The following is a 14,601-nucleotide window of genomic DNA, read 5'->3' as shown; positions in this document are numbered from 1 at the left end:
TTTATTCAAAATAGAAATCTTTTCTAAAAATATAAGGCTTCGCTATCACTTTTCATCAATTTAACACATCCTTGGTGAATAAAAGTACAATTTTTTATTAATTAAAAAAATTTAAAAAAAAAGCATCAAATTTACTGACCACAAACTTTTAAATGGTAGTTTATATTGTTACAAAAGTTTTCCATTTTAAATAAATGCTGTTCTTTTTAAGTTTTATTGAAGAATCCTCAAAAAAGTATTGCAGGTTTCAAAAAAAATATTACGCAGCATTAACTGTTTTCAACATTGACAATAAATCAGCATATTAGAATGATTTCTGAAGGATTGTGTGGAACTGAAGAATTGCATCACAGAAATAAATGCCATTTTAAAATACATTCACATAGAAAACAGTTATTTTAAATTGAAATAATATTTCACAATATTGCTGTTTTTTTCCTGGATTTTTGATCAAATAAATACAGCCTTTATGTGCAGTAAAAACGTAAAAAAACAAAACAAAAAAAACATTAAAAATCATACAGATCGCAAACTTTTGAACAGCAGTGTAGCGTACAGTAGTCTATATATTTTTTTTATATTTATTTAAAATGCTAAAAAAATTTAACAAATTATGTTAGGATATAACAGCACAATTTTCTGTATTTAAAAATATGAAATTATTTTTGCATGTAAGATCCCCATTGTACCATGTTTATGTTTTATTTTAATTAAATTTGACCACATTTTTTTACCATAATTGCAAATAAATAAATAATATTTTAGCACACAGCAGCTCAGTTTAACCAGTCAAAAAAATATTTTTTAAAATATAGCAAATATGCCATACCAACATTTTAAGTTTTAGAGGTACATGAAAAATAAAACTTTGACCATTATTTATTTCTTTCATAGAGCACAAAATGATCGCGCAAGTGAAATGAACCAGGTTAATAGTCCTTATGTGTATTTTTTTGGAATAAGAAACCACTAGTCTTCATAATGTCTCCTGTTGTGCTCTTCAGAAGAAAGAGATGCTTCTTTTAGCTGTTTTCAGCGCCTATAGCTTTCGTGGAAACATGTCACAATGACTCATCTGTCAAATAGTAGCAGCAATTTATGTCTAATAATACTTTGTACTCTAAATGTAAATCTGATGACTTTTTTTGTTAAATATGACAAAAAAGAGATCTTTTTTTTCTAGGTTTTATACTGACACCCCATATTGTAGCACCAGACACGTTGTTTAGCAAGTTGTTTCTGGGCCAATGCAATCTAAAGAAAGTTTCTGTAGGTCAAATGCAAATAAGGCATGTAAGATTGTATCAGTGATGCGAGAGACAAATTCTGCTTTGCCCTTGTTGCACGGAAACAAATCAAATCAATGCAAACAAAACGGACATAAAAGAATAGCAGGCTTTTCAAAATGTAATGGCTCTGCGTATAATTACTTTAAAATCATTTTGCTTCTGTTCACAGTTGCTGCCCTTTTGCAGCTGTTTTTCTTTACAGATGAAAAGAGACAAAGAGAACGCTCCTAGACTCTCGATGGTCTTGCCTTTGGAGAAGTGTTTATTAATGACTTAATCTACATTGTTGGTGGCTCTGGCTTGAAAGCAGTGTGATAATTAAGTTTGATCCCTCGAAACTCTCCTTTGTGCTCATGTTCATGGGCCTCTCGCCTCTGCTTTGCAAAACTAATTTACTCTGATCAGGCAGCTGATTGTTTGACGGGATCTAAAGGGACCGACCGGCTACGCCAGATCGATAATCTTAAAGACGGCGATTCCTAATCAAGGGCGAAAGAAATGTGGAAGCTGATAGGCTGGGTTCTTACCGAGACTTCCAGCGACAGCAAAACGCTGAGCAGTGGTGGTGTGGGTGGAATAAAAGTACTTCTGATATTCGCCATTTACACATATGTGGCAATGGATCTCATAGTAGGGATGTGAAACATGCATTTTTTAAAAAACAACTACTTGACTAATTGGTTTTAGGAAAGTACTGAATAATTAGGCTGGCTTTGGGTTCATTTGGCCCTGATTCAAGCAACAAGATGCAGTCTTCCAAATGAATAAAAAAAGGGCTGTGAAAATGCAACGTAGCCTGTGATCTTAAGACATGACAACTTCTCACAGCTTAATTTTCATCAAATTAATTATGGCGTCTACCCTGACTTAGGTCTGTTTATTGATGAAGTATTTTACATTCAGAAGCCTAATAAGAGACAGCAGCGCAGCTAGTGCTGACAGTTTTGATAATGTGTAGATGATAAGATGATGATGTTGTGGAGCGCTGTTACAAATGTGGGTTTGAGGTTACAAACATCTATGGCAAACAGAGCATACAGCAAACACCCCAAACCACAAGCTTTACTTAGAAAACCGCAAGTATGTTTTTACAGCTTTCCTTTCCCATTTCTTCTGATGTGGCGAACCCATGTTCCCATGTCCACAGAGATGCTTGGTCACTATTTAGGACGTAATTTTGGATGATGGTATCCATTTATGAAGGATTTTTGCTGTTGCAGTCACTACATGTTGCAGTTTTTTTAGAACTCTCTGGCTTTATGGATGGTGGGGGATGTTTATTTTTGACCATTTTTAAGCCTTGTGACAATATTTCATGTACTTTTTTTTTATGTTTTTATATTTTTGCGTATGCTCTGAAGTTGCTTAAAAGTGTAATTTTTTTATCATCAGATCATTTCAAATAACTGTTGTAGTCAAGTACATTTAATTATAGTTAAATATAATGAAGGCATGATTTTCAATAAATGAACACAAGTAAGAATGTTAATAATTTAAGAATATTTAATAGTTTGCATTTACACTACTGATCAAAACTTGAAATTATTATTTTTTTTTTTTTTACTTTAAGCAAGGACACATTAAATTGATCAAAAGTGACATTAAAGACATCTACACTAAAAGAAATGTTTCAAATAAGTGCTGTTCTTATGAGCTTTTTATTCAGACTAGAGTAATATATATATATATATATATATATATATATATATGTGTGTGTGTGTGTGTGTGTGTGTGTATATATATGTGTGTGTGTGTGTGTGTGTGTATATATATATATATATATATATATATATATATATGTGTGTGTGTGTGTGTGTGTATATATATATATATATATATATATATATATATATATGTGTGTGTGTGTGTGTGGGTCAAAGTCGAAAAAGGTTTTAAGCATAAAAACAATAAGTGTAATACTGCTTTAAATTGTTGTTGTTTTCCAAAAAAAAAAAAAAAAGTTTGCTATTTAATTTAATTGCATTTTTGGTTTTGTTTTTCTGAGCAAAAAAAAAAAAATCATACATTTTTCCCTATTTTGCAGAAGACACCCACTAAAATGTCGTTCGATTTCATTTAAAACACAATAAAATTTAATATGCTCCCTTATTCTTTAATACATTTTAATATGTACATGTCAAAATACAATGTAATGTAATGTAACAATGACAATGTAATGACAATTCTCCAAAAATGTATTTGAAACCTTAAAAGTAAACAATTCACTTGGACATGGACATAAAATCGCTTTTGTAAATTTCTTTTGATGTGGACATCTTAACGTCTTTGACCCGTGTGTGTGTGTGTGCGTGCGTGTATATGTACAGAAATAGAAAACATTACTTTTAAATTGCAGTAATATTTCACAGTATTAATGTTTAACTGTATTAACAAATAAATGTAAGCTTGGTAAGCATAAGAGACTTAAAAAGATTTAAAAAATCTTACAGACCCCAAACATTTGAATGGTAGTGTACTGTATATAGACCAATATAACAAGACATAATAATCAACAGAAACATTTAATTACTCACAAGTTTCAATCTTACGATTTAAGAAAAATAGTTGGTTTGATCTTTGCATGGTGGGAATCGTAATCTATCACTATTGTGTGCTTAACCTTAGGTTGCACCAGCGTAATTGTCTCTGCAATAATGCTGCATTCATGTTGTGTTAAAATTAGCGCAATTACGAGCTGACAACCTGAGACTCTACTCTGAGCACATCCCCAAATTATTTGTTTCCATGGCAACCCTCATAATGCCAAAAAGGTTCCATATGTGGTTGTGTTGATGACAGCTAAATATTTAATCACTACATTAATTCAACTTTATATGCTTTTGAAAATAATAGCAAAGAAAGCGCAGCAGTAACATTGAAACACAGAAATATATATAGATGTAACTTACTACTTTTAAATGTTGTAGAAGTTTACATGAAATGCAGTTTCCAACAGTGCAACTTTGTTTTTTTCCAGTCATAATTACTGTAATTTAAACAGCACAAATTTACTGTGCCTTGCTCTGGTGACATCATCAAATTCCACAGTCGTGTGGTGATAAATATATTTCCTAAAGGCTCTTTGTCCTTTACCTGTGGCTAAGCCTTATAGTCAACCTGTAAGAAAGTCTCATTTCAGAGGCCCCGTCTGACCTGAACAATTTACAGCTCCTGTTGCCGCCAGCTTGTCAACAGGGTGCTAAAAAACACCGGGTTTGAGAGCTCGCAGCTTGTTTGAGCACGCTGCCCAGCACTTGAGCAACTGGAGGAGCTGCAGAGAGAGGAAAGGCTGGGAAAGAAAGTAATCAGAAGGTGAGAGCATTTATTACCACTGGCTTTTAACTGACTCTCCACTGGCAGAGTCCCAAAATTGAAGCCATTTTTCTCATGCGCTTTCTCCCATTCTTGATTAAGACAGGCAATATGTCTCAAAGCCCGCTGTCCTGAACTTCTGACAAATAGCATCTTTTCTTCTTCTCCTGAGATGAAGCCATTAAAGCATCTGACCATCTTATCTCTGTCTGCGCTGAGCTGTCAGCGATTGGCGTGTGTGGAAATCTCTCAAGCTAAAATTTATGGGACCTGTTTGGCTCTGGCGGTTTCCCCCCCAAAAAAAACAAAATATCAAAGGGGGGGTCATATGGAAAAAATCAATTTTTAAAACAATTTGAGAGAATTTTCACTGGAAAACATTTGTAGTACTGTATGTAACATGCAAATACAAATGTGTGGGATAAAACTTTGCTACCTAGAAAACCCAAAGCTGGTTTTATTGATTCTGAGCGTAGTGCATCCATAAAAAATGAAACCTCAATCCTTGTTTACAGTGAAAAGGTCATGAATTGCTATTAAAAGGATGGCAATAACTATTTGCCTTTGTTCATCTTTTTTAAAGGCCTATAAAATAGACAGTATTTTTTTACGGCCCTCCCAATGACTTTAAAACCTCTATTAAACCAACAAGGAGAAAGAAAGATTGATCGTCTTCTGTCCACTGCCTTGCCACATTGTTTTATGTGTTACTTTATTTTTTGCACTATTTAAAATTTTACAAGCAATGTCTTGTGGCTTTGCTGCTGAAGCTGTGCGCTATAACCGTGTTAAATTATACAGCAGTATGATTCGTGTCAGTTTGTGTTTCTTTTGTTTTAGCACTACTTCCATGCACAGGAACCTTGAATTAAGGTGCAATTCTTTGAATTGGCCCTCAAGTGCACTAACTTGTTCTTTCCAGCAGTCTATTTTAAAAAAAAGCGAGCTGTGTGAGTGGTTGCGTGGCTAGACGCAGTTTTTTAGCAGTTTTTCTGCTGTACTTGTCCTTTTCCTTCGGAGACGGTGGTCAGCCTGTGTGAATCTATCTCTGTGTAAGTTGCAGAACTCGGGAGAAAAAAAACACCTTCAGGAGGCCATTAATTGAGCTTTTTTTCCTCACTAGGTCAGCTGGCACAGTCCTGAGAGCAGCCGAGTCCTGGCAGTGCCCCAGGGCTGTGTCCATGTCTCCTGAGCTCATCAGTAAAACAGGCTACTGCTGTATGCCAACCGGAATGTCAAATCAGCATTCTTTCCACGCCGGCACATTTTCATAGTCTTAAGAGATTACATGGACGGCTGGCTTTCACTTTGGTTCGCGGGAGTGGATCTTTCCAATGTAATTAATGAAATCACTGCAAAAGTTTTTGTTTAAATGGGTAGTGCTCGCAGGTCAGCGCCCTGAGGGCTTGTGTTTCTGCCCTCTGTAATGGGGGGTAATTGGGCCTTAGATGTGCACAACGAAGGTATCGCTATTCTCTCCATCCTCACATTCTTTTAATTGGCCGGAGCCATTTATGTCTTCAATTGTGCACTAACTATATAACGCTATGGGTGCTTCAACTAATTTACTGTTGTTTATTCCTGTTTCATTATAGCTGCTGTTACATTCAGAAACTAACGAGAAGATGCTAATCAGGCCTGCTTCACGCACCTCACGTCTCATGCAATTGGTGCATATTTGTTTACCCATATTGACAGGATGCAGAATTCACACTGCATGCACCCTGAAAAAAACTTACGACTGAATTCAGATGACTTAAGCAGTTTTGCATAAAGCTGAGTATTTCTAAATGCTTTGATGCTCTCACTGTTTGCTCCGGTCTGCTGTCAATCCCACAGTCCCCCACATGAGCCTGATACTCAGCTCCTATAGATAATTAATTGAAAATGTTTAGTAAACAACCGAACTTGGCAAATGTAATTATGTCCAAGTTATATGTATATGTAAACATTTATAACTTGGAAATATTTCTTAAATATATACATGAATGTGCTTGTATTTATATATACATAATAATTAAACACAGTAAACACACATATATTAGGCAAACTCACACTTTTATTTTGTATGCGATTAATCGCGATTAATCGTTTACCAGCCCTATTATAAATACTTGTTCTTCTTCACTGCTCAAAATTTGAAGGAATATTAGCTATAGGTATACCACTGTTCTGCTAACATGTTTGACAAAATAACCAAGATGTTTCAACAAATAAACAGTGATTAAAATTAGAAAACAGTAACCGCTGTAGCACGAAAGAAGATTACAACTAAAATCTTAGAGGGTTACTGCTGTCAGAAATTCCCTTGCTTTGAATGACTTCAGCACATCTGTGGGTGCAGGACATCACCAGTTTCTCAGACTGTGTTGGTGTGATCTTGGTCCACACTTCTTCCACTTTCTGCCATAGTTTGGTAACTATAGTGTGTTTCTTGTGCTTCTTTTGTCACCAAAGATTTTCCAGAGATTTTAAGTTGGGTTTAGATCAGGACTCTGGGCCGGCCATTTCATTATTTTCATGTCATTAGCTTCAAGGAATTGCTTTACCTGTTTTGTGTGACAGGGGTATTGTTTTGCATGAAAATTGCAGGCTGATTGGGAGATGTTTGCAGGGAAGGAACTGCAGGAGGTTCTGATAAACATTTGCATTCACCCTTTCATGTATCTCTGTAAGAGGCCCAACTCCTGCTGCAGAAAACATACCCCAAACCATGACACTTCTTCCTCCACCTTTCACTGACTTCTTTACGCACTTGGGCTTCAGTCTTTTATCAGTTTCCTCGTCGAACAAAATGTTTTCTGTCAGACCCAAATAAATTAAACTTGCTCTCATCACTAAAGTGAACTTTGGACCAGTTCTCCTCTTTCCACACAACATGCTCCTCAGTAAAGGTGCACTTAGACTTTTGATTCTTTCTGCTGATGAGAGGCTTGGTCACTGCAAGCAAACCCAGCTGCAGGGTTGAACCAGTTCCCTATTGAGAGACTCTGCATTATCCTGTCTTCTTGTGCATTTGTCTTATGTGGACGACCAGCCATTTTGAGGGTCTTGAATGAAGTAGTGTTATTGTAAAACTGCAATATTCAGGAAATCACAGGTTTGGAATGACTAACTTCTCTTGCAGTGGCTTAAAGGGTCATCCCTTTGGCCTTCATCTGGATAACCTCTTGTTGCCAGTTTAAGTCACCTTAGAGTGGCCCGCCATCTTGCAATCTCAGTGAAAATTAGGGGAATGCTGCCAGTTAAAAAGGGTTTGTCATATAATTAAGGAAATTAGCACCACATGCCAGATTAACACCAATAACTTGGAGGTATCTTTTAAGTGTTCTCTAATTTTGATCAAGTTCTTTTTCAAATATCTAATTTAAGATTATCATGCTCCTAGGATAACTTCAAGCAGTGACCTTGAAGTTTTGGAAATTAAACCACTGGTGATGAAATTCCATCTGCTTAATCTACTGTGCATTTTTTGGTTTTATGTCAATTCTAGTTCCTCTGAGAAAGATGAATCGTATGGATTTTAAAGAACACTGCACACATGATGACAGAATCTTCCCTTTTTGGCATTTAACAAGAGGGTTGTCCAGAATCCATGTAAATGACATTGTTAAAAGGGTGATATTTTTTCTTTTCCCTTGATGTTCCTGACAGAGTTGAAGCGTTGGAGTGGTTTAGCACTCAACCCAGTTCAAGCTCCCTTCTCGGCAGGATTCAGTCTTGGCACTCTGCGCTGAATCAACACTCTGTGTGTTTCCTCAACCTTGAGGCTGGAACGCCAGAGGGCCAGCGCAAACAAACTGATACACTTGTGCCAAAAACAAGCCTTTCAAGCTAAAGGGAAGGTTGTGAGGCTGCTGGTGCTTTACTAACACACCGCCCCAAATTCCTGAGCCCTTGAAACGGCACTCATGGCTTAACTTCATTAGTGGGTTTAGATTTAATTACACCTCATTAGGTCTCTTTTTTTAGCAGCTTACAAATATTTAATCAATTTCGAGGTGTTGCGTAGCAAGGTTTTGTAGAAAGGATGGCAAATTCTCTCAGGCGTGGTTTAGATTTGTATCAGGGAACTGTAGCGCCTAGGGCTGCTGTCAGTTAATGTGCTAGCTTTTTAATCTACGATGTAAGGCAAGGGAAACAGATGTTGGATGTCTCTTCAGTTTAAAAGTCAATGTGAATTGCTGTTTGCAACCCATTTTGCTTTCACTACCTATTGAAGAGTGCAGCAGGATATTCAACTTGAGTTCATCCAGTTATTTTCAAAGAATTTACTGGGTCATGAAAAGTGGGTGTTGCCCAAATTAAGTTATCCAATAGTCTTCATGTCAGCAGAAAAGTTTTGATTCATATGTGTATATATTTATATGTAGTAGTGGTAACACTTTACAATAAGGTGTCATTTGTTAACATTAGTTAATGTATTAACTAACATGAATAAACAATGAACAATAAATGTATTACACTATTTATCAATCTTTGTTAATATTAATAAAAATACAGTTCATTGTTTGTTCATGTTAGTTCACAGGGCATTAACTAATGTTAACAAACACAACTTGTGATTTTAATAATGCATTAGTAAATGCGGAAATGAACATTAACTAAGATTAATAAATGCTGTAGAAGTATTGTTCACTCCTAATTCATGTTAACTAATGTAGTTAACTAATGTTAACTAATTTCAGCATTTACTAATGTATTTAATAATTAACTAAGATTAATAAATGCTGTAGTATTGTTCACTCCTAGTTAGTTAACTAATTTCAGCATTTACTAATGCATTTAATAATGCATTAGTAAATGCTGAAATTAACATTAACTAAGATTAAAAAATGTTGTAGAAGTATTGTTTACTCTTAGTTCACGTTAACTAATGTAGTTAACTAATGTTAACTAATGAACCTTATTGTAAAGTGTTACTGTAATAGTTAATTATATAATAATTATATAATAAATAAATTATATTCAGTTACTACAAATAGACAGTTAAAAACATGTATTTGAAATAGAAGTCTTTTAAACATTATAAATGTCACTTTTAATCAATTTAATACATCCTTTTAATTTGTTAATTTGTTAAAAAGTTGAATCTTAAACTTTTGATGGGTACTGTATATATTATTACAGTTTGATTAAAGATTACAAAAACAATTTTATGTCTTTCAAATTAATTGTACAGTAAGACTAGGAACATGTATTTAACAATACATTAAATTCTAATTTAATATAATAATGTACCAATACTCTTCCTGCACTAAGCCTGTGTGTTTTTTCTCTTTCTCTCCCTTTCTGTTTTTCTCACTGTTTCTATTTCTATTTTAGGATGTGTTTGGATGCAAGGGACCCTTACTGTGGCTGGGACCGAAAGCAGCGCCGTTGCACCACCATAGAGGACAGCTCCAACATGAGCCAGTGGTTCCAGAACATCACTGCCTGCCCGGTAAGGACCAGCCGTTTAAAGAGTCCACCTCACTCACTGCCTCATGCATGACTGATGTTTCGACACATGTCCGTCGTCTCCATAGCACTCAGCCAGTCTCCCACTGCAGCTTTGAAATCTGTGTTGCGTGAAAGGTGCTATGCCGCATGATTGATAACATCACTTGAGGCAGCTGCTTTGTGGTCATTATTTTTTAGGACTGAGATTCTGCATGCACCCAACCTTCAAATTCACATTTTTTTCTCATTTCTTCCAGCTGAGGAACCAAACCGCAGATGGTGCATACGGGCCCTGGGCTCCATGGCAACCCTGTAGCCATGATGACGGCGAAGGCACCAGCACGTGTCTATGCCGATCGCGGGCATGCGATAGCCCGCCCCCTCGCTGTGGGGGTAAAAACTGTGAGGGTCCCACCATTGAGGTGTCCAACTGTTCAAGGCAAGTAAAAAGTTCTTCCTTAAAGGAATAGCTCAGCCAAATAATTATAATTCAGTCAAAGTGTTTCAGCCGATCTGTTTATTTATTGACGCCACGCTTCATCTAAGGTGCGGAAACTGAATTGTGTTTTTACCAGAAGTGGCAGCTCTCTCATCACAGGAGATGCCTTGCAGGAACCGAGCACTTTAACAAATTGTGAACGTTTCCCGATCAAAATTCCTTATCAAACCTGTCCTCTTTCTCTTCCATCACATCACGTTAGCATTATCAAATGCGGCAGTGCTGCCGGAAGAAAAAGTATTTCTATATCCCAAATGAGAACATGGGCTTGTACCCATCACTTCTTGCGAAGGTCCACTCATGCTCAGTTGTTTTTCTGTCTTTCTTTTTTCTGCAGGAATGGAGGATGGACACCCTGGTCATCCTGGGGCCAGTGCAGCACAAGCTGTGAGATTGGGTTTGAAGTCCGCCAGCGATCCTGTAACAATCCTTCGCCCAGGCATGGCGGCCGAGTGTGTGTGGGGCAGAGCAGAGAACAGAGGTAAGATAAGAGTTTTCTTTTTCTTGCACATCTAAATATATCATAATGTTATTTAGATATTCATCAGTTATTTAATAAAGATTAGGTAATGTAATTAAGGAGCCTCAAATTAGATTTGATTCCCTTTCACATAAGAAAGATTAATCTGGTTTCATTTAAGTAGGTCTTATCATACATGGTTTTTTAAATCGACCCCCTGGGGTCTGCTTGTAATGTTTTGTAATGGAATCTTTACACCAAAAATAGTCATTATTTAGTTTTATATTACCATTTTTACCCAATGATCCTTATAATTAAATCTGCTGTTATTTGCTCTTGTGCCTTAGAGGAATAGTTCACTCCAAAATGAAAAGTCTGACATTACTTTCTCAGTATTTCAATTAAAGTTCATAGTGACCATGGGCTGACCAAGGACAAAAAAATACACTATAAAAGCAGTCCAAATTAATATATTTCTGAAGCCATATGTGACCCTGGACCACAAAACCAGTCTTAAGTAGCACTGGTGTATTTGTAGCAATAGCAAAAAATACATTGTATGGGTCAGAATTATCGATTTTTCTTTTATGCCAAAAAAAACATTGGGGTATTAAGTAATGAAGATGCTTTGTAAAATTCCTACCGTAAATATATCAAAAATTTATTTTTGATTAGTAATATGCCTTGCTAAGAACTTTATTTGGACAACTTTGAATTTTTTTATTTTTTCCTGATTTTTTTAAATAGTTGTATCTCAGCCAAATATTGTCCTATCCTAACAAACCATACATCAATGGAAAGTTTATTTTTCAGCTTTCGGGTGATGTATAAATCTCAATTTCAATAAACTGACCCTTGTGACTGGTTTTGTGGTCCAGGGTCACATATGATAATTCTGTGTGATGAGCAGATTGATATTTATATTTATGCAAGAAGATTTTTTTTTTATGGTTGTTATGTCTAAGTCAGAGTTATAGTTTGCTAAAACTAACCTGAATCTAAAAACTTTATTAATAAATTAAACAAAATTTGTGTTACTTAAATAAAATGAATGTTTACTGAAATAAAATAAAAAAAACTTATTTTTGCTAGTTGGCAAGGCAATATTTCTCATTTTAATTTAGTTTAACTTGATGTACTAATATAAGTACAACAAAAACTAATATAAGTACAACAAAATCTGAAATAAAAATTAATACAAATACAAACTGTGTGTGTGTGTGTGTGTGTGTGTGTGTGTGTGTGTGTGTATATATATATATAGTCATAAGTCATACATATCAGTCAATTTTTCGAAAATTGAGATTTATACATCATCTGAAAGCTGAATAAATAAGCTTTCCATTAATGTATGGATATTTGTTAGGATAGGACAACATCTGGCTGAGATACAGCTATTTAAATATATATTAAAAATATTGAGAAAATCACCTTTAAAATTGTCCAAATGAAGTTCTAAATAATGCATATTACTAATCAAAAATTAAGTTTTGAAATATTTACAGTAGGAATTTTATGAAATATCTTTCACATGGTCTTTACTTAATATCCTAAAGATTTTTGGCATAAAAGAAAAATAAATACTTTTGACCCATACAATGTATTTTTGGCTATTGCTACAAATACACCCCTGTGACCTAAGACTGGTTTTGTGGTCCATATATACACACACACAAAACTACTACAAGAAAACCCTAAAAATGACAAAACACAACAAAATTACTAAAACTTTAAGCAAAATGAAAATATAAAAAGAAATGCTAATCCAAATAATAATAAAAACTAATAGAATCTCTATGATACTAAAAAATAACACTTGTGCAAGTGCAAGTTAAATTTAAAACCATTCTAATTCAATAATCTTCCCCTCTACTGAAACTGTCAGATGTGATGGCTGTAGTGTAGGTTGGACGCCAGTAACATCAAATGCCAGGTTTACAAGTATCTCATAGCCAAATGCAATGTTGTCAAACCTGTGGCAATTCTTCCTATAATATAACCCCTTTAAACATTTCTCTTGAGGTTTATCAGCTTAGAGCAGGCCTGGCTTAAACTCATGATATGAGTAAAACACATTTTTTATGCTCACCAGATTCTGCAATGAGAAGGTGTCGTGCCCTCAGCCCATCTTCTGGTCATCATGGTCGCCCTGGTCCAAGTGCAGCTCAGAGTGTGGAGGAGGGGTGCACTCTCGCTCCAGGAACTGTGAGAATGGAAATAGCTGTCCAGGATGTGCGCTGGTACGTACACCTGAAGTACACACACATCTACACACACGCTTTAGCCTTAAAGCCTCCTGCTCGACCATGATAACCAAGCAGCTCTCTCCCCTCCCAGAAAGATATGTGTGATGTACTGTAAAAGTGGAGCTCATTTGTGATTCAGGAGAGACTGAGTGGACTAGACAAATCTAATACACAGCATGCGGTTTTATTTAGAAGATTTATGCAGTTCTGAGACTGTCACTTACATTAAGCTGATCGTCTACACAGCCTGCCAATAGCCTTGTAGTTATTTACGTTCACCACCTTCAAAATGAAAAAGAAATAAAACATGCCAATGAAGAGATAGACTTAAAATAAACCCACTCAGAGAAATATTAATTGGAGTGAATGTCTGACTGCTTGCCTCGGTTTTCCATATATACTGTTTCTATTTGCATACAATTTTTTTTTTTGATTGTGTTACACAAAATCCATCGTACGCTTCTGTCCAAAAGCATACATACATTTCCGGTAGGGGTGTGCAAAGCAGCCGGTATTTGTATCTGTATTTGTATTTGTTGAGGGGGAAAAGTATTTGTATTTGTATTTGTATTTGTATTTGTATTCGAGTAAAATTCAAAATAGGCGTAAAATCCAGTTTTTTTGCGTTACACTTCTACACACTTTTTTTGGCTGGTGGAGGACCAAGAGATGGTTGCCCAAATCCATGTGAGGAGTTTCAACTAAGTTAATGAGTGACGGGAAGCTATGCTAAGGTTAACTGGGGAGTCGCTCTCTAAACGTGGGGTATTAAAATTGCTTTTGAATGCGCGCGCGCGTTTTACTTTCGGTTTCGTTTTAACGATGGCGCTAAACTCGGCGGTGCTGAGCGTCCATTCTACAATACAAGACATTAATTTAACAAACCAATTTAAAAGTGGTGGGACACAAACGGGATTTTGAAAAGTGTGTCCCCAGTGGAAATTACGCCCCTGCGTGAGTGGAGTTATCATTTAATTTGAATGTATGCCGCGTTGTACAGTATATTGAGACGGAGACGCCAGAATTGCGTCTGACAGAATGTGCGCTGTAGCACAAAATATAGTATATTTCTTCAAAAGCAGATTGTGGAGACATTTTAATTGTCCACAATCAAAAATCGTCATATCACACACCCCTAATTGCAATGTAGTTTGTGCAAATCTGGAACAGAGGTTGGTTGAGAGAGAGAGAAAAAAACGGCCGGTTCCGAGTTTCAGCGGAGCGCAGTGTCAGTGACAGGGAGTGATCGACGGCTAATATCTAAAATCTGCATTAAAGTTAAGAATGTACAGATTGAGTTTAATTAGTTGTGCAATGTTGGAGAGAACGGCGAAACTGTCACTGTATCAGCTC

The 14,601-nt window shown here is 35.8% G+C and overlaps 1 protein-coding gene across 5 annotated transcripts in view; it reads left to right on the top strand.

The window, feature by feature from the left end:
* sema5ba (sema domain, seven thrombospondin repeats (type 1 and type 1-like), transmembrane domain (TM) and short cytoplasmic domain, (semaphorin) 5Ba) overlaps positions 1–14,601 on the top strand; it is a 229,475-nt gene that overhangs the window by 188,556 nt on the left and 26,318 nt on the right. For all 5 annotated transcript variants that reach the window (XM_051118512.1, XM_051118514.1, XM_051118510.1 and 2 more), the window contains 4 exons: positions 9,927–10,044; positions 10,301–10,482; positions 10,880–11,023; positions 13,095–13,242. In XM_051118512.1, the coding sequence (XP_050974469.1) occupies positions 9,927–10,044; positions 10,301–10,482; positions 10,880–11,023; positions 13,095–13,242 (592 nt within the window). The remainder of the gene's footprint in view (positions 1–9,926; positions 10,045–10,300; positions 10,483–10,879; positions 11,024–13,094; positions 13,243–14,601) is intronic.

Source organism: Labeo rohita, chromosome 9 (genome assembly GCF_022985175.1).
Source record: "Labeo rohita strain BAU-BD-2019 chromosome 9, IGBB_LRoh.1.0, whole genome shotgun sequence".
In the NCBI taxonomy this organism is placed as follows: domain Eukaryota; kingdom Metazoa; phylum Chordata; class Actinopteri; order Cypriniformes; family Cyprinidae; genus Labeo; species Labeo rohita.
Note: the sequence above shows the minus strand (reverse complement) of the source record. Positions and strands in the feature narration are given on the sequence as shown.